At 43.1% G+C, this 17,826-nt stretch overlaps 2 protein-coding genes across 2 annotated transcripts in view; one reads left to right on the forward strand and one right to left on the reverse strand.

Moving 5' to 3' along the window:
- Window positions 1–1,448: 1,448 nt before the first annotated feature.
- c29h2orf68 (chromosome 29 C2orf68 homolog) lies at window positions 1,449–10,756 on the reverse strand. The gene is made up of 4 exons (XM_052041003.1): window positions 10,431–10,756; window positions 4,897–5,012; window positions 4,239–4,405; window positions 1,449–3,515 (listed from the first exon to the last, which is right to left on the reverse strand). The coding sequence occupies exons 1-4, from the start codon at window positions 10,541–10,543 to the stop codon at window positions 3,393–3,395; spliced, it is 519 nt and encodes a 172-aa protein (XP_051896963.1). The 5' UTR covers window positions 10,544–10,756; the 3' UTR covers window positions 1,449–3,392.
- A 2,692-nt stretch (window positions 10,757–13,448) lies between these two features.
- The window catches only part of usp39 (ubiquitin specific peptidase 39), a 46,282-nt gene continuing 41,904 nt past the window's right edge, over window positions 13,449–17,826 (forward strand). The window contains exons 1-2 of the mRNA XM_052041234.1: window positions 13,449–13,546; window positions 16,924–17,116. Of these exons, the coding sequence (XP_051897194.1) occupies window positions 16,939–17,116 (178 nt within the window). The 5' untranslated portion in view covers window positions 13,449–13,546; window positions 16,924–16,938. The remainder of the gene's footprint in view (window positions 13,547–16,923; window positions 17,117–17,826) is intronic.

The following is a 17,826-nucleotide window of genomic DNA, read 5'->3' on the forward strand; positions in this document are numbered from 1 at the left end:
TGTATAATCACAATAAGTCATCTACAGTCAAATCCTCCTGTAATAAAGACCAATATATCATCTGCCTTCCTAATTACTTGTTGTACCTGCATATTGGCTTTCAATGACTTGTGTACCCAGGTCTTTTTGAACATCAACATTTCCCAATCTGTAACTGTTCCTTTTTTCTTTAAAGACTTTTTTTTCCTGCACACTGGTGGATGACTTCAGTATATTCTACCAGCTTCTTGCTTGTCACTCAGCTTATCTGTATCCCCTTGAAGCCTCTGTACATCCTCCTTCCTACCTAGAACCCCACCTAGTTTTGGATTATCAGCCAACTTTGAAATATTACATTTGCTTTTCCCTCTCACCCATATTGCTATACATTGTATAGCTGGAACACCACCACCCCCCCACAAAAAAAAAGAATTCCCTGCCAGTAACCTGAGAAAGATCTGTTTATTCTCACTTGTTGCTTTCTGTCCAATAGCCAATTCTCAGTTGACATCCATATATTCCCAATACCCTGTGATCTAATTTTGTTGACCAACCTCCTGTGGGAGAACTGATCAAAACCCTTCTCAAAGTCCAAATAAACTACATTCAGTGGTTCCCCTTCATTATTCTATAAGGTACATCCTCAAAGAACTCTAGTAGATTAGTTAAACATAACTTTCCTTTCATAAATCCATGCAATCTCTGCTTGACCCATTATTTTCAAGGTGTTCTGTTATTAAATCCTTCATCATGGATTCTAACATTTTTCCCTACTGCTGATGTTATGCTAACAAATTGGTAGCTTCTGTTTTCTCTCTCCCTCCTTTCTTAAACAGTGGGTTCACGTTTGCTACCTTCCAATCCACAGGAACAATTCCAGAATCTATAGGACTTTGGAAGACAATAATCAGAGTTTCTCCTTTACTGCTACGTTAATTCCACATGCTTCTATTTTTCAAATAGTTGGTGCTTTATTAAATAGCATTTGGAAAACTATGTATATTTATTGCAATACCTTTAACCACTTCTATTACATGATCACTTCATTGGCTGTTCTTTATTAACTCATGCTTTGCAAGTGAATATTCATTATTTTCTAATTAATACTTTGGTAGATTTTTCTAAGATTAGATGGATTACTGTGCATTTACCTTTTCTTCCCCCAGTAACTTACTGCGCAAGTCAATTACACATTGGCTAAAAAAGTTACCCCTTACTTACCTACTCATTACTTGCTTTCTTTCAACATATTTCCTCTGACAACTTTAAATATTCAACAGGATTAAATATTTGCTCAGTGTGATGAATTCCCTTTGTCCTAGCTGAGTAAGAGGAGATGAATCTCAAATTTGGCAGTGAGAATGTAGGAAAGGAAAGAAGTTTGGGCATGGTATCTGGAATTAGATAGGTACCAATTGTTCTGCAGATGAGCACAATATGCTGGTATTTTAGAAATATATAAAGTTTATTTGACGTACACAGAGTGGGTAAACAATGAACAGGAAACCAATTTTGTACAGAATGGTTTTTATGTAGACTTGAGAATAAAAGCAATCTTAACTAATTTTTTTAAAAAAATTAAAATGTTCAACAAACCCTTTGAAATCTCAATCAAGGCAGAAGATAGTACTTAGAAAGTTTCACCAATTTAGGACACTTCAAAGCAGTTCACAATCATTGAAGTAATTTTGAAATGTTGTACTACAGGGAAGTGTGATCAAAGAATAGCAACTCGGCCAATAACATCAACACAGTTTCAAGACAATTTTAAAAATTGTGTTTTTTTTCCATTCTATCACCCATTCTGCCCAAAGATGGATGCAACATTTTAAAATGTTTGAAACCACATGCTTTACTTTATGACAGAAGCTAGACAGGAGAGTAGATGAATCTGATGCTATGTGCCTTCTACAAACAAAATAAGTTCCTGTTGGGTTAAGTACATTGCCTGTTGAAACACTGTACCAAGCAAGATTGGGAAAGTTCGTGTGTAGTTGACCACTCTTGGCTGGGGTAGTGGGGAGGAGCCAAGGATAGCAATCGGGAGCAGGAAGTGTGGTTGCAGTCAATCACAGCTCCCTAGTCAACTGCAGCTGGGATTATCTTGGACTTTCCCTGTGTGGCTCAGAACCAAGGCAAATGCTGCATCTATCTTCTGGACCATCTGGGGAAGGGAGAAACTATTCACTTCTGCATCAATTAGCATTCATTCCATTTTAACTTTTGAGAAATTGTTGTATGTTTCTCATCACCGCAAACACTGGTACAATATGAATTTAAGAAACTCTATTCTCTTCCACATTTTTTAGATGCGAGGATTGATAATAGTCAGAGTCCATCTCCATGTTGTTATGCTTGGTATTGTGAGCTCGGTTACATGGAGATGGACATCCCAAGTTGTCCAGAAACTGGATAAGACCCATTAATCTTGCAAGAAAAATTAAACGGTAGCTCTGCCCATAATTCAGATGTACCTCCTTCACAGGAAATTTTATCCTTGACCCTCTTATCATTTCCATTTCTGTACCTATAAATCACCCTTGCTGCCATCATTTTCTAAGATGTTGCCACCAGCTCTCTCCCAGCTGCTGCTAACCATCCCCTTGCTGGCTCCTGGTAACTCTCAGACTACCTGCTAGGATTGGTACAGAATGATGAGAAGCAATCTCTTCATAAGTAAGGGCAGCTCATTTCCGGAAAGCTGTTGTCTCATTGCATAAATTTTGAAACCCTATCAAAAAATTTAATAAATCTCTGCCAAAAAAAAACGGAACAACTCTACAGAGTTATTCAACACTGGTGACTGGATTTAACCATACCCACAGAGGCGATCCTTATTCTGTAGTTTCTACACGTCATTCAGGATGACAGTTTCTTTGTTCCTTGGAAAAGTACCATGGCTGAAGCCATGTTGGGTTCTACTTTCTGAAACTGTACCGAACTGAAGAATAGGATAACTCTTGGAATTCCTGTTAGCACCTTCTTTCTGGAGTTGGGAATACTGGCACTAGGCAAGGATCCTATCACATCCTTTTTCCTCAAAGGTTTGTTAAAATACTTGCCAAAAAAGGAATACTTTTGTTTTGGTAATTAATTTCTAAGATGATATTGTATCAACCTGTTCATATTCTTCTGACATTGTGCACCATGAATTGTGGAGCTTGTACAACGCATAGCTGAAGCTCCCATGTATTTGGCAGTTAAGTGACTTCTGTTGCCTCCTTCAGAAATTCTATCCATGACCACCACTCTTTGCAGCTTTCTTTCCCTCTTTCTTGACCCATTTCGTCCCTGCAAGAACTCGCATGGCCCTGAGGCCTCAAACCTCTCCACACTTCATTAACCATCTAGAAATGAAGAAAAACAACAAAACAAAAACAAGATTGGATCGCCCAATGAAATTGCAGTTGGACTCAACGCTTTGAGATCCTCTTTTCAATTTCCTCCTGGATTCTTAGCCTCAATGCTTCTTTCATCAAAGGCTCCAAGCTATTCTTAGACCCAATTTTTTCTGCCACTTTCTTGGGGTCATCACCCTGTGCAAGAGGAAAAAGAAAGTTGGTTATTACTTCGTCTTTCTGTGGCCTTCCTGGCTTTTTGCAGTCCTGATTTCATAGAAGTACAGACCACAAAAAGAAACCACTTATTCTCAATGCTGGCTCTTTGAAAGAGCTATCCAATTTATCCCACTGCTCTTCTCTTTCCCATGCCCCTGCAAATCTTTCTTTTACATTTTCAAAGTCAAGTTTATTGTCATATGCACAAGTGCAATGAAAAACTTGCTTGCAGCAGCATCACAGGCACATAGCATCATATAAGCAGCGTTCACAAGAGAAAGATAAATTAAATATGCCATTTCAAAGTTCCTGTAAAATTTGCTTTCATAACTGGATTCCAGATCATACCAGCAAGTTCTTTCTCTTTATATTTTAAATTCTCATCTTCTCTAATATTCCACACCCTCTCCCTACCCCTGCTGCTCCTCCCACAGCACTAGGATGCTCAGTTTCCAAGTGACCATTCTTCACAAGTGCACTGAAAGAATCTTACCTGGGAGTCATTGACCATGAGGAGGTCACAGTCAAACCTCATTCTGGTTATACACAAACACTTTAGACCAGATCATTCATCAACAGGGATCTTATTTGATATTTTTTAAAATGCAAACCATAGATTAAGATCGACCCTGGGAGAGTATGGTTGATAATAACAGTGCAACAGTAGATGGTGCCCATGTTTGCATCAAAAAGTAAACTTACCTGATGAATTATGACCGATGTAACAATTTTATCATCTGCTTGGTAATCCAAGCAGAATAGCTCAGTGTTCTGTGACTCTCTTGTGGTATTCTGTGGCTCTGGATCGGTGCTTGAGCTGCTTTCGTTTGACTCCTCACAGTCAAAGCCAGAGAAATTCTCTGCTCCATCTACAAAGGACACCACAAGCAAATCTAAAATGGATCGTTTCTGATGCCACGCATCTCCACTTGTTTCTAATGCACTTCTACATTTTTACCAACCCCACCCCCACCTTCACTCATAGCTTCTAAACAGGCACAGCTCCATTAGCATCAACTGGATTTCTCTCATGTGGCCAGTTTAAACCAAGAGGTTAGCTACAATCTTCGTCCTCATAAAATTCATAACAGGAGTTACTATGCAATGATTGGAACCAAAAGCCCTGCTGTTTTCATTCTACCCACTAATTTGGAGAAACTTGCATCCAGCCTCTGGCTGAAATCAACTCTTTTAGCACACATCGTGGATGAAACCTGGGAAGTTCCTGACTTGAATTCAATAACAGATTGCACTCGGCCACAGAAGTTATCTTTCAATTGAAAGTTCCCTTTGCGTTAATGTCTCTCATTATAATCCCAACTGTACAGTGGCCCAGTCAGAAACTGAGAGCTGTACTTACTTCTCCTGCGTGGATGGTACACCTGCAGGTCTGGCTTACGTGGACGGACTGGAGCAGGAGTCTGCCTCTTCTTCTGCCTTTCTTTTGCCTGTCTCACTTCCTTGTCATAGTCATCTCTAAAAGGGACAGTCAGAAAGCTGTTCATTTAATCCTTTAATTTCTCTTTGTCTACCCCTCATTCCTGACTCCCACCATACTTGCTTCAACTAAGCGGTAAGACAACTGTGATAAGACAAGTGTATATACAATGAAGCACCACAACAGCTTGCATTTATCTGGCACCTTTAACACAGCAAAATATCCTAAGGTGCTTCACCTCCGGCTTGTCAATCTTGCATGGAGCTACGTAACAATGTATTGGGGCAGATGACCAAAAGCTTGGTCAAAGAGATGGGTTTTAAGGAATGCCTTAAAGGGAGGTAGAGAGTGGAGTGGTTCAAGGGAGGAAATTCCAGAGCTTGGAGACCTGGCAATTGAGAATATCCAAGGGAACAGTGATCCCTTGAAGGGACTTTAAAAACAAAGATGAGAAAATTAAAACATATTCCAAATGTAGGGCAGCAAGCAAGGTGACATAGGAGGGATGGACGTCACAGCTTAGCACTGAAAGCCTGTGCTCCAGAACTAGCTGCACTTCAAGCCAAATTGTTCCACTATAGTTGCAACTCTGGCATCTATCTAACAATGTGGAAATTTGCCCACAAAGAGCAGGACAAATCCATTGCCAATCAGTCAACCTCCAACGTTCAGCAAAGTGATGGAAGGTGTTGTCAACAGTGTCATGGAGTCCTAAAGCACAGAAACGGGCCCTCTGGCCCACCACGTTCATGCTGATCATTAAATCCCCTCTAAGCCTCCAACCCCTTGCCTATATCTGTACCCACTAGTTTTAGACAACTCTGCAATGGGGGAAAAGTTTTCTACTATCTACTCTATCTATGCCCCTCATAATTTTGTATACCTCTATTAGGTCTGCCCTCAGCCTCCTCTGCATCAAGGAAAACAAACCCAGCTTATCCAGTCTCTCCTGATAACTGAAACACTCCATCCCAGGCAACATCCTAGTGAATCCCCTCTGCATCCTCTCCAGCGCAGTTGCATCCTTCCTTTTGTGTGGCCACCAGAACTTCACACAGTACACTAGCAGTGGACTAACCAATGTGTTATAATATTGTACCACAACCCCTCTGCTCTTGTATTTTATGCACCGGCTAATGAAGGCAAATATCTCATATCTAGCAATGCTGCCACCTTCAGGGAGCCTTGTACTCTGGTCTTCAGTGTTCCCTCGGAATTTTCTGATCATTGTGTATGTTCTACCCTTATTGATCCTCCCAAATTTCACCTTGCACCTAGCACCATTCTATCTGCCATTGATTTGTCTATCCTAACAACTGAATGATATCATCTTGTAGTTTAGGGCTATCCTCCTCAATATCAACAACACTGATTTTTGAGTCATCAGCAAGCTTGCTAATCATACCTCCTACATTCGTATCTTAATCATTAATGTATGTAATAAACAGTAAGTATCTCAACCCTGATCCTTGAGGTACCCCACTGGTCATAGACTTTCAATCATTAAAAACAAAACCTCCAGGACCACCCTCTACTTCCCCATTACCAAGCCAATTTTTGATCCAATTTGCCAACTTGTGTTTGATGTAACGTATATAGAGTCATACAGCAGGGAAACAGACCCTTCGGCCCAACTCGTCCATGCTGACTCTGTTGCCCAGTGAGATAGTCCCATCTGCCCACATTAGGCCCATAGCCTTCTAAACCTCTCCTATCCATGAGCTTATCTAGATGGCTTTTAAATGTTGCTAATGTGCCCGCCTCAACCACTATTTATAAGATTTCTTTATTAGTCACATGTACATCGAAACACAGTGAAATGCATCTTTTGTGTAGTGTTCTGGGGGCAGCCCGCAAGTGTTGCCACGCTTCTGGCGCCAACATAGCACGCCCACAGCTTCCTAATCCGTACGTCTTTGGAATGCGGGAGGAAACCAGAGCACCCGGAGGAAACCCACGCAGACATGGGGAGAACATACAAACTGCTTACAGACAGCAGCGGGAATTGAACCCGGGTCACTGGCGCTGTAATAGCGTTACGCTAACCGCTACACTACCGTGCCTGGCAGCTCATTTCCAAATACGCACCGCCCTTTGTGTGAAGAAGCTGCCCCTGATGTCCCTTCTAAATCTCTCGCCTCTGATCTTAAACCTACGCCCCCTTGTTTTTACCGCCCCCTTGTTTTTACCACCCCCTCCCTGGGAAAAAAGACTATGTGCTTTCACCCTGTCTATGCCCCTCATGATCTTATAGCTCTATCAGGTCACCTCTCAATCTCCTACATTCCAGGGAGCATCTTGCAGTAGAGAGGAGAAAATAGGAGGGAGTTAGAGCAGAGATCCTGAGTTACGATAATGTACTTGCCTAGAAATTACGATTGACAACAGTTCTGCATTGTATGGGATTTCCTTATGTAACTCCATTAAAAGGGCAACTAATGATGTAACCACACACAGTTTACAGCAAAATTTATAAGCCATACACCATGCAGTGACCAGAATTCTTCTTGTGGTCATATTGCTAACTTGTCATACTTCATTCCCAGGTCTGGTAGGGCCTACTCAGGATTGTGGGGTGCCACCCATTCCATGGAGGAGAAGGCTGGTGAGACTATGGATGAACAGAATGTTGGAGGTACCAGAGATCAGTGTGGGGCTGTGGGGTGGGCATGGGTAAAGAGAGTGGGGATTGGGGTGCTGGGAAGAGAGTTGGGATTGGAAGGGATGGGGGGAGAGAGTGAGGTTGGGAGGGCTGAAAATCTACAACACTGCATCTGAAAGGGCACACGCGCCTCCCATCCTTCAGCAGACTTGGTGTACCAACTCATTGTGGGTGATGCTTAGATCACCAGTAATGGGACAGTCTGCTGATGCCAGACCCATGAAGTTCTATGGGCATACTGTGGCCATCCAAACAACTTCCAAATAGAAAAGTCATAAGTACCAACATTTCCAGAGGTAACCATCAGTGGGCCACAGGAAAGTAATTGGTTTATTATTGTCACATGTGCCGAGGTACAGTGGAAAAACTTGCCATCCATAGAGATCATTTCAGTACATCAGTACAATGAGGTAGTACAAGGGAAAGGCAATAACAGAATGCAGAATATAGCGTTAGAGTTACAGAGAAAGTACAGTGCAGGCAGACAATAAGGTGCAAGACCATGATGAGGTAGATTGCGGTCAAGAGGCCATCTTATTGTACAAGAGCTCCATTCAATAGTTTTATAACAGCGGGATCGAAGCTATCCTTGGGTCTGATGGTTTGTGTTTTCAGGCTTTTGTAAAAGGAGATTTAAATGAGTAAAAGTCTGCTACAATGTCTTGTCCACAATGAGCCTTGCCACTGGTGCTTTATTCTCGTGATGCAATATTACCAAACCTATTAGAAACTGGATTGCACTTGTTTTTGCTGTGCTAAACGTGTGCTAAGGTTGGCACTAATACCAAATCAGGTCACCAAATAAATTGCAAAATAAGGCATTATTGTGCTTCAAGAGATGAATGGGTGAGAGCTGTTTAAAGATTCAGGCAGCCTCAGTGATGAAGTCAAATGAGGTGGATGGTTGGGAGTGGTGGGTGGGGGGGGGGGGCGGTGGTGGTGTGGTGGTTAAGGAGGATTATCCTAAGAAATGGGTGAGAGGGAGGTTATGATTCATGAGTCTCTTGGGGAATCCTCCCTGAACATGGAGCAGGCTGCCCCATGTCTACAGGTGGGCCAAAGTCCCTATTATCAGCAGGTGCTCCAGACCACAAATTGAGGCACTTGTACCTCACAAAAACTTTCACCTGTACTGGGGCCTAACGATAACATAATTTTATATAAATAGAAGTTATGGTGAAATATAGTATGGGGGTGGAGAAAAGGGCAGCACAGTAGCGTAGCGGTTAGTGCAACGCTATTACAGCGCCAGCAATCGGGGTTCGATCCCCGTCACCGTCTGTAAGGAGTTTGTGCGTTCTCCCACGTCTGTGTGGGTTTCCTCCGGGTGCTCTGGTTTCCTCCCACATTCTAAAGACGTACAGGGTAGGTTAATTTAGAGGTTTAAAATGGGCGGCGCGGACTCATTGGGCTGGAAGGGCCTGTTACCATGCTGTAAATAAAATTTAAAATTTAAAAAAGCAACAAGATGCTGGAGGAACTCAGCAGGCCAGGCAGCATCCATGGAAAACAGGTGGTCAACGTTTTGGGTCAGGACCCTTCTTCAGGACTGAAGATGGGAAAAGGGGAAGTCCAATATATAAGGGGGAAAAACAGAGCAATGACGGGTGGACAGAAGTGGGGAGGCAGGGTGGGCACAAGGTGGAAAGCAGAGATCACTAGGAGCAGAGAGAGAGGGACTCATGAAACTCCTGTCGAAGAAAACTTCTTCAAAGTGGGCATCCTTGAAGAGACTTTGCAGTGTTGGGGGCTCCTTGACCTTGTGCCCACCCTGCCTCCCCTCTTTTGTCCACCTATCACTGCTCTGTTTTTATGTTGTCATTCAGGCCCCTGTTTCTCCCCCCTATGTATTGGGCTTCCTCTTTCCCTATCTTCACTCCTGAAGAAGGGTCCTGACTTGAAATGTTGAGCATCTGTTTTTCTCCACAGATGCAGCCTGACCTGCTGAGTTCCTCCAGCATCTTGTTGGGTTTTTTCCATCTAGATTCCAGCATCTGCGGTCCTTTGTTTCTATAGTGTGGGGACACTTGCAGCAATGATGTACTGTATCTCGGTACCAACAATGTGTTTTATTCTCTCTTTTCTATGCTCATTCATCACTGTGTATTTACATTTACTCCAGTAAAATCAGCAGCAACCAGCAAACTCTGTTTCTGCCCTATCGCAGACATTTCCTCCATCTTTCCTTCATTGAGACCCAAGTGAGGGGTTTTGACCCCAAATGTTGACTGTCCATTTCCCTCCATAGATGCTGCCTGACCTGCTGAGTTCCTCCAGCTTTTTATGAGCTGCTCCAGATCCCGGCATCTGCAGTCTCCTGTGAGTAATTTGCAATCCATTGCTCTTTCATGTGCTCTGCTGAGAAGGAAGGCATTGCATCCCACAACTCCTGCCTGGCTCCAACTCCACTAAAAGCCCCATGAATTAACCAGATAGTTCTCAAACTCTTTCCCTTGACCCAGATGTTCTGTTCCAGTGCATGTGGAAGCCCTGCAGGTGTGCTGGACATTTACTGTGGCCAACATCAGGCACACTTTAAACTATCAATCACCCAATTCAGGCAACAAAATCACCGCCGTGTCTCCTCGCTGATTGGTTATTGGAGTAAATCAAAATCTTGATTGGTTAGTTCGCATGTCAGTCAAGGAGACTGGCTTCCGCCTCTGGCAAGTACTGGGCGACTACCTGGCAGAAGCTCCGGCTTCTGATAGGCTAGTGCACCAATCAATCATCTGGCCATTTCCGATTTTTGCCTATCGGTTGGCCCAGCCACGGTGAATTAGTGGACACCAACCTGGCGATCTGGTTGCGGCGGATGTGGTGGACAAAGCCGTGGCTCATGTCGAGGCGGGCGGTCTTTGCCGCCGTTTTATCCCTGGAAACGGAGCTTTCATCCTCGAGCTCCATGCAGGCCGACGTCCGTGTCCCGGGCGCCCAGAGAGCGCGGGGAAATGGACGACCAGCGTTAACCCTGAGTGAAATGGTGGCGTCAATAACCTGGGGAAAGCAACGGCCTCAGCCAAACCTAAATCCGCACTCCTAATCATTTTGGATTGCAACCATAATATTTCTGATTCTCCTTTTTGGAAAAATAACTATATCTTGTTGTGGTAAAATTATATAATCTAGGCTTAAAATGTAAGTACCGACGCTTTGTCAAGTTTATTGTCATGTGCCTAAGAACAGTGAAGTACAGGTACAATGGAAAAAGTTGCTTGCAGCAGCATCACAGGCACATAGGTACAGACAACACACAGAACATAAATTATACAAGACAGTGAAGAGGAAAAAAAGCACTGCAAAACAAGAGATGATTGCGAAAAAAAAAGCGAATAATAAGTTCAGGACCCACCCTAGAGGACAGAATCTAGGTAGATATTGCAAAGTCAAAGTCGAGTTTATTGTCATAGCCACAAGTATATGTATGTACGGATGCAATGTAAAACTTACTTGCAGCAGCATCACAGGTACACAGCACCATATAAGCAGCATTTACAAGAAAAACATAACCAATATAACTTACATACAATTTTTACAAGAAAAAAACACACAGAACAAGAAAAAACAAAGTCCATTTTAGTGCAAAGCGAACAGTGGTCATAGTGTTGCTGAACTGTAGTGATGAGGGTTTTGACGGTTCAAGAACTGAATGGTTTAAGGGCAGTAGCAGTTCTTGAACCTGGTAGTGTGAGACGTCAGGCTTCTCTACCTCCTGCTGGATGGTAGCTGCGAAATGATGGCATGGCCTGGATGGTGAGGATCTTTGGATGTTGCCTTCTTGAGGTAGCGCCTCCTGTAGATACTATCGATGGTGGGGAGGGATGTGACCGCGATGTATAGGATATTAACCTCCTTTACCACCACATTCCCCTCCCCCCCCCCATCCCCCAAACCGCTCCCAACCATCCACCTCATTTGACCTCATCACTGAGGCTGCCTGAATTTTTAAACAGCTCTGACCCATTCATCTCTGACCTGTGCATGAACAATGCCTGTCCAGGAAGTAGGAGTGTACGTGAAACACACAGGCCAGGTTTAATATCTCTTGAAGCACAATAATGCTCGATGTTGCAATTTATTTGGTGACCTGATTTGGTATTAGTGCCAACCTTAGCACACATTTAGCACAGCAAAAACAGGTGCAATTCAGTTTCTAATAGGTTTGGCAATATTGCATCATGAGAATAATATGTATTGTAGTTTCTTGCATTCCTGCGCATTCAAATTGCCGTACCAGACTGCGATGCAACCAGTCTGGATAGTTTCAACAGTACATTTGTAGAAGTTTGTTAGGATAAGGCTGTGCTGCTGGAGATGCTGTTTTTTGGATGAGGCATAAAACTGGGATCCCATCTGCCCTCTCATACGAGAACAGAAGAAAACAGGAGTAGGTGTAGGCCACTCTGCCCATCAAGCCTACCCTGTTCATGGTGATCTGTGCTGCCCTCAGCTCCTCTTTTGTGGCAGTTGCCCAGAACACTCAATTCCTCAATCTTTCAAATATTTATCTACCTCCACCTTAAATAAAGTTAATGATCTGGCCTCCCCCACCCTCTGGGCAGAGAATTCCAGAGTTCCTACCTGTTGAGAGAAGTTTCTACACACCTCAGTTTTAAATGGCCAGCCCCTTATTTTGTAGTCATGATTCTCCTGCTAGTGGAAACATCTCAACATCTACTCTGTCAACCCCCTTTAGAATCTTGTATGTTTGAAAAAGGTCACCCCTTGTTCTTTGAAATTCCAAGGAATATAAACCCAAACTGTCTTGCTTCTCTTGATGGGACAGCTCTCTTATCCCAGGAATTAGTCTGGTGAATCTCGTTTGGATTGCCTCCAATGCTACTATGTCCTCTTATAGGTAAAGGGACCAGTGTGCCTTGGGTAACTTGGTGGGTGTAAAAGATGCTATGGTATTATTTGCAGAACAAACATTCTTCCAGTGGCCTGACCAAATAATATTACCAAAACAGATCATCTGACCTACATTGTGAGAAATTTTTAATGTGTAAAGTGGCTGACACATTTTCTAGTTTACAATGATGAAGACATTTCAAAACTGGCTACAAAATGTTTTAGGATATCTTGTGATAGATATCCTCATACTGTGTGGCAGGCATGGTGGTGTAGCGGGCAGGCACAGTAGTGTAGCGGTTAGCGTGACGCTATCACAGCGCCAGCAACCTGACTTCAATTCCAGCCACTGTCTGTAAGGAGTTTGTACGTTTACCCCGTGTCTGCGTGGGTTTCCTCCAGGTGCTCCGGTTTCTTCCCACATTCCAAAGACATACAGGTTATGAAGTTGTGGGCATGCTATGTTGGTGCCGGAAGCGTGGCGACACTTGTGGGCTGCCCCCAGAATACTCAACACAAAAGATTCATTTCACTGTGCGTTTTGATGTACATGTGACTAATAAAGATATCTTATTCTATTTTTATAATCTTTTTAAATGATAAAACATTATTTATTATGGCATTCCAAATTATTCCCCTTGCCTCAAGATTACAGTCCATTCAAGAAAAAAAAGCAAATACAGGCTATCCCAAATTAGATTCTTCCAGTCCAGTGTTTGAGATTTTAGTGCCTGCTGCAGATTTTTAGTGTCACAGGATATAAAGGGGCATTTCGGCCCACTGAGTCCATTCCAACTGTTGAGCACATATTTGCATTAATCCTATGTTCTTCTCCCACTCTCACACTAGGGACAATTTACAGTGGCCAATTAACCTACCAATCTGCATGTTTGTGGGATGTTGGAGGAAACCGGAGCACCCGGGAGAAGCCCATGTGGTTACAGGGAAAATGTGCAAACTCCACACAGACAGCACTGGAATAGCTGGTATCTGAAATGAGCTGCTGGAGGAGGTGATGGAGGCAGGAACAGTAACAGCGGTTATTTGGCACCTAGAAAGGTACTTGAATGAGCAGGGGATAGAGGGATATTGAATTGGTGCTGGCAAGTGGGATTAGTATAGATGTGGTGGGCCTAAGGGCCTGTTCCCATGCTGTACAACTCTGACTCTATTTTGTGTATGTAGCAGCTTTAATAGAGTAAGTTGTTCCACTGCATAATTTGGTAACCTGGATGGTTGTTAGAGTTGGAGGATTGTGACTTCAAGCTCCACTCCAGAGAATTAAACACAAATAAAAAAAAACTACAGATGCTGGAAATCTGAAATAAACATAGGGTGCTGGAAACACTCAGCAGGTCAGGCAGCATTTGTGGAGAGAGTTAACATTTCAGATCTGAGAGCCTTCAGGAGACCAGTTCTGATGAAGGATTGTGGACCTGAAACATTAATTCTGTTTCTCTTTCCATGTTTGCTGCCGGAGCTGCTGAGTGTTTCTGATATTTCTTGTGTGTCTAATACTTGAGTATAACACTCAAAGTATTGCATTTTCAGAAACACTATCTTTCTAACAAGATGTTAAAACATCTGCTCTCTCAGATAGACATAAAAGATTTCATGATACTGAAGAAGATCAGGAAGAATTCTCCCCTGTAGCCTGGCCGCTTTTTAACCTCTCGACCAACAGCACTTCAGGATAAATGCGAAACACTTATTATATTATCATATTGTTAGTGGGATTTTGCTGTGTGCAAGCTGGCTGCAGTGAATCTCACTCCTGACTTGGTGCTTACTCATCAGCATTGCAACCTTTATCAGCTTTAAACTTGTGTATTCTAATACCTGTTCTACATAAGAAATAGGAGCAGGAGTCGGCCATCTGGTCTATCGAGCCTGATCCGCCATTCAATAAGATCGTGGCTGATCTGGCCGTGGACTCAGATCCACCTATCTGCCTTTTTCCCCATAACTCTTCATTCTTCTACTATGCAAAAATCTATTTAACTATGTTTTAAATGTATTTAATGAGGTAGCCTCTATTGCTTCCCTGGGCAGAGAATTCCACAGATTCGCCACTCTCTGGGAAAAGCAGTTTGTCCTCATCTCTGACCTAAATCTATTCCCCTGAATCTTGAGGCTATGTCCCCTGATGAAAAGTACTTAACCTAAAACATTAACCCTGCTTCTGCCTCCACAGATACTACCTGACTTGCAGAGATCCTTCAGCATTTTGTGTTTTACTTTCAGTGTCTACAGATTTTTGTGTTTCTGTACTAATATTCTCCTCACCAGACTTGCTGGTGTTATCTTCCATATAACATCCAAAGCCCTGCCTCGTAGTGGGTGGACAATGGCTTAAACTTTATGAACATAAGAAAGAGGAGAAGGAGTAAGCCATAAGGTCCTTTTGAGCCTAATCCACCATTCAATAAGATCATGGTTGATAAAACTTTCCTTTCAGTTCCTTAGCCCCTGGCTCTCCTGTAGTACAGAAATCTCAGCCTCCATAGCTTTCTGGGATACAAAAAGATTCATAATACTTTGAGAGAGAAATTCCTCCTCATTTCTGTCCTAAATGAGAGACTCTATATTCTGAAACTTCACCCCCACTAGGGGAAACATCCTCTCAGCATCCACCCTGTCTATTCTCAGAATCTTAAGTGTCTAAGATCACTTCCCATTCTTCTAAACTCCAGTGAGTTTGCTCAGTCTTCCCTCACTTAATGCACATTCTCTGGACTGGTTTAATACAAGCCTGAAGTCCCACACCACCAGGTTCAAGAACAGTTAGTTCTGTTCAACCATTCGGTTCTTGAACCAATCAGTACAATCCTAATCACTACCTCACTATTAGCAACACTATGATCACTTTGCACTAAAATGGACTTTTTTTGTTCCAATTGTGTTCTTTCTTGTAAAAATTGTATAATTAGTTTTTCTTGTGAATGCTGCTTATCTGATGCTATGTGCCTGTGATGTTGCTGCAAGTAAGTTTTTCATTGCACCTGTGCACACACATTGCACCAGTGCATCTGACAATAAACTCGACTTTGACCATTAAGTACATCGCTACTTAAATAAGGAGAACAAAACTCCAATATGTATTTATGATGTGGTCTCACCAAAGTTCTTGTATGGCCCTAGCAGGACCCTACTGCTTTTATACTTTATTGCCTTTGCAATAAATGCTAATGTTTCATTTACCTTCCTAATTACTTGCTATATCTCAGTGCTAATTTCCTATGTTCCATCTATCCCTGTGAACAGCAGTGTTCAGTCTCTCTCACATGACCCATTCTCTCTCACATGTCCATGAACAGCCCCTGGTACTACCCATGCTAGGGGAAATTAACCTTATAACTGCACATCTTTGAGATGTGGAAGGAAACCGGAGCCCCCGGAGGAAACCCACAGTCACAGGGAGAACTTCCAACCTCCACACAGGGAACACTGGCGGTCAGGATTGAAGTATAGTTGTCGCACATCTCCAGCAACTACCTGCCTTGCCATTGTGCTGCACCCTTATTTTTTAAAAGAGGAATCGCATTCCATAGTCTAATCACTCCTTGGTAAAGGAGTTTATAATGACTTCCCCATTGGATTTATGACTGTCTTACACTTATGAAAGGTTGTCATTGGAAAAATTAACTCCCTGTATGCCCTGCTGAGAGTTTCCAACATTTACTACTTGGAGTCATAGCATAATACAGCACAGAAACAGGCCCCTTGGCCTCACTAATTCATGCTGACCATCATTCCCACCAAACTTGTCCCATTTGCCTGCATTCAGCCCATATCCCTCTAAATCCTTCCTATCCATGTACTTATCCAAATGTCTTTTAAATATGAAATGTATTTTAGATTTTCATCACTCACAGTATTTTGTTTTTAGACTTATACACCCTAACTTTGACCTTCTCCACGGCAATGGAGGGAACAGATAAATCATAATCTTCTGTGTTTGGCCAGTTTCAAACCTGTACCCCCATAACAAGGGCTGCCAATTAACTTGTTGTGCGATGAATTATTGCTGGGAGGCATTACTATTAGTCAATAGTTCTTATTATTACTGCAACTAGGAACAGTGAGATTTTACTGATGTGGCGAGTTTATGAGAAGCAGGAGTTTATATAATCCTCTCGAACTTGCTCTATCATTCAGGAAAATCTTTGGCCTTCATTGCCACTTTGCAGTCTGACTCTCATAAACCTTGATTAACTATTGTCGAAAAATCTGTCTCAACTTTGAATATATTCAATGACCTGTACTTATAGCCCGCTGGGGGAGGGAGAGTGTTGGATTCACGGGGCAGGGCAAAATTGTCTGAGTACTTTATCTTTTGTATCTCTAATTTTTCTTGTAACGGTTTGATATTATGCATGCAGCAGTTAGTAAATGTGCAATGTTGAAAGAACGATGGCATTTGCCCCATTTCCCAGATCGCTGTAAATGTGATGGTTTACTTTGGGAACCATCTCTCTGACCCGCTGAGCAGCTGCAGCGCCTGCGCACAACCGCCGGAGAAGCAGTCGGTCGGCCACCCGGTGGCTGCGGACGGCGGGGCGATGGCGGCGGTGAAGCGGGAGCGGGAGGCAGAGGCTGACAGCGGCGATGAGGGGGAGCTGGAGCCAGGTGAGGGAGCGGGCCGACCCCCGCATCGGGGGGAAGCGGCGCCTGGGCTGGAAGGTTCCGCAGGACGTAGAACCGCCTGACGGCTGGTTCCAGACTATCTGTTGTCCGGGAACGGGGGAGGGGGGGGGGGGGAGAGAGACCACCCCACGTGACCCAGTTTCTCTGCCCCTGAACCCTATTTACCTCGTCCCTTAATCCCTATACAGCCCTTGCCACCCCTGACCCCTTATATACCCCTTATCTACTTATACACTCCTTGTCCCCTTAACCACCTTTGTCCCCTTAACCTCTTAACCCCTTACCACTCTATACACTCCCCTATGCACCTCTAACCCATAACCCCTTCCCCCCTCCATCCACCCCAACCCCTCATCTACCCTCACCCCCTTAACCAGGCTGTCCCCAAGTTAAGAATTCCCGACATACAGTGGAGCTCCCATGATATTATTAACTTCAAAAGTCTGATGTATGTACATACATACATTCGTTCCTAGAACTAGTTTCCTCTCTATCTTTACTTTTAATAATTGTTCTTTCTCATCAGTCTTATGTGCTTTTGATGCCATCCTTTACAATACTGTGGAGGCACGATTACCATATCAAGTAATCTTTGTGTATTTTTCTGACTTATGGACAAAATCGACGTGGATGTCTGTAAGAACAGAACCCGTTTATTACCTGGGGTTTGCCTATACACCCCTCATTCCTTA

This window comes from Pristis pectinata, chromosome 29 (assembly GCF_009764475.1).
Source record: "Pristis pectinata isolate sPriPec2 chromosome 29, sPriPec2.1.pri, whole genome shotgun sequence".
Lineage (NCBI taxonomy): Eukaryota > Metazoa > Chordata > Chondrichthyes > Rhinopristiformes > Pristidae > Pristis > Pristis pectinata.